The sequence below is a fragment of the Corvus kubaryi genome, unplaced genomic scaffold, assembly GCF_017639235.1.
Source record: "Corvus kubaryi isolate FWS band 111438036 unplaced genomic scaffold, C.kubaryi_AGA036_p1.0 37240, whole genome shotgun sequence".
NCBI lineage: Eukaryota > Metazoa > Chordata > Aves > Passeriformes > Corvidae > Corvus > Corvus kubaryi.
In genome coordinates this window covers 7,551-9,969 of record NW_024581070.1, presented here as the reverse complement: position 1 = coordinate 9,969, position 2,419 = coordinate 7,551, and the positions used below count along the sequence as shown (strand labels likewise).

Below are 2,419 nucleotides of genomic sequence, written 5' to 3'. Positions count from 1 at the left end.
AATTCCCATCCTTAATTTGGGATCAATCCCAGTAATTCCCATTCTCAATCTCACAATTCCCATAAAATCCCAAAGTCATATCTGGATCAATCCCTATAAATTCCCATCCTTAACTCAGGATCAATCCCAGTAATTCCCATCCTTAATTCGGGATTAATCCCAATAATTCCCATCATTAACTCGGGATCAATCCCAATAACTCCCCATCCTTAATTTGGGATCAATCCCAATAATTCCCATCATTAACTCGGGATCAATTCCTATCAATCCCATTGTCAATTTTCCATCAATCCCAATCATTTCCATCACCAATTCTGGATCAATCCCAATAATCCCCATCCTTAACTGTCCATCAATCCCAATAATTCCCATCAGCGGGGCTGGAATTGGGGCTGGAATTGGAATCAGGGCTGGAATTGGGGCCGGAATTGGGGCTGGAATTTGGGGCTGGAACTGGAATTAGAGCTGGATTTAGGGCTGGAATCGGCGCTGGAATCAGGGGCGGAATTGGGGCTGGAATTGGAATTGGGGCTGGAATCCAGGCTGGAATTAGGGCTGGAATTGGAATTAGCATTGGAATTAGGGCCGGATTTAGGGCTGGAATTGGGGCTAGAATTGGGGCTGGAATTGGGGCTGGAATTGGGGCTGGAATCGGGGCTGGAATCGGGGCTGGAATTGGAACCCAGGCCGGATTTAGGGCTGGAATCGGGGCTGGAATCGGGGCTGGAATTGGGGCTGGAATTGGAATTGGGGCTGGAATTGGAATTAGGGCTGGATTTAAAGCTGGATTTAGGGTCGGATTTAAGGCCGGATTTGGGGCTGGAATTGGGGCTGGAACTGGGGCCTGAATTGGGGCTGGAATTAGTGCCGGAATTGCAATCAGGGCTGGAATTGGGGCTGGAATTTGGTCTGGAATCGGGGCCGGAACTGGAATTGAGGCCAGAATCGGGGATGGAATCGGGGCCTGAATTAGGGCTGGAATTTGGGGCTGGAATTGGGGCTGGAATTGGAATTAGAGCTGCATTTAGGGGCGGATTTAGGGGCGGAATTGGGGCTGGAATTGGAATTAGAGCTGGATTTAGGGGCGGATTTAGGGGCAGAATTGGGGCTGGAATCGGGGATGGAATTGGAATCAGGGCCGGATTTAGGGCTGGAAACGGGGCCGGAATTGGGGCTGGAATTAGTGCCGGAGTTGGAATCAGGGCTGGAATCAGGGCTGGAATTAAGGCCAGAAATGGAATCAGGGCTGGAATTGGAATTAGGGCAAGATTTAGGGCTGGAATCGGGGCTGGAATCAGGGCCGGAATTGGGGCTGGAATCAGGGTCAGAATTGGAATTAGAACTGGATTTAGGGCTGGAATTGGGGCTGGAATCAGGGCCGGATTTAGGGCTGGAATCGGGGCTGGAGTTGGGGCTGGAATTAGGGCCAGAATTGGAATCAGGGCTGGATTTAGGGCTGGAATTGGGGCCGGAATTGGGGCCGGAATTTGGGCTGGAATTGGGGCCGGATTTAGGGCTGGAATTGGGGCCGGAATTGGGGCTGGAATCCGGGCTGGAATCAGGGCTGGAATTGGAACTGAGGCTGGAATTGGAGCCGGAATTGGAATTGGAGCAGGAATTGGGGCCGGATTTAAGGCTGGAATCGGGGCTGGAATTAGGGCCAGAATCAGAATCAGGGCTGGAATTGGGGCTGGAATTTGGTCTGGAATCGGGGCCGGAACTGGAATTGGGGCCGGAATCGGGGATGGAATCGGGGCCTGAATTAGGGCTGGAATTGGGGCCGAATTTAGGGCTGGAATTGGGGCCGGAATTGGAGCCGGAATTGGGCCTGGAATCAGGGCTGGAATTAGTGCCAGAATTGGAATTAGGGCCGGATTTAGGGCTGGAATTGGGGCCGGAATAGGGGCTGGAATTAGGGCCAGAATTGGGGCTGGAATTGGGGCCAGAATTGGGGCTGGAATTGGAATCAGGGCTGGAATTAGGGCTGGAATTGGGACTGGAATTGGAATCCGGGCTGGAATCGGGGCTGGAGCAGCCGCTCCCGAGCCGTGCAGTCGTTTTTTGGGATGGATTCCCATGGGATTGGGGTTTATGGGGCGTTAAAGGAATCCAATCCCACTCTTTGATCCCGAGGGTGTCGGACAAGGCCAAGGAAATGAGATCCATCCCCTCCGGAGCCGGAAATCCTCTTCCCATCCCAAAGATTCTGAAAATCCTTCCTAAAATCCTCCTCCCATTCCAAAGATCCCGAAAATCCTCCCTAAAATCCTCCTCCCATCCCAAAGATCCCGAAAATCCTTCCTAAAATCCTCTTCCTGTCCCAAATATCCCGAAAATCCTCCCTAAAATCCTCCTCCCATCCCAAAGATCCCGAAAATCCTCCCTAAAATCCTCTTCCCATCCCAAAGATCCTGAAAAT

At 51.7% G+C, this 2,419-nt stretch overlaps 2 protein-coding genes across 2 annotated transcripts in view; one reads left to right on the top strand and one right to left on the bottom strand.

Annotated features, from left to right (window-relative positions):
• Positions 1 to 2,419, top strand: part of SCX (scleraxis bHLH transcription factor) — an 11,742-nt gene that overhangs the window by 4,414 nt on the left and 4,909 nt on the right. The window lies entirely within an intron of this gene.
• On the bottom strand, positions 873 to 2,391 carry LOC121662242 (S-antigen protein-like). Its single transcript, XM_042023181.1, has one exon. The coding sequence runs from the start codon at positions 2,194 to 2,196 to the stop codon at positions 970 to 972; it is 1,227 nt and encodes a 408-aa protein (XP_041879115.1). The 5' UTR covers positions 2,197 to 2,391; the 3' UTR covers positions 873 to 969.

What these genes read in the sequence shown, in the direction of transcription:
- LOC121662242 (XM_042023181.1), bottom strand. Translation starts at nt 2,196, where the DNA reads ATGGGAAGAGGATTTCCGGCTCCGGAGGGGATGGATCTCATTTCCTTG.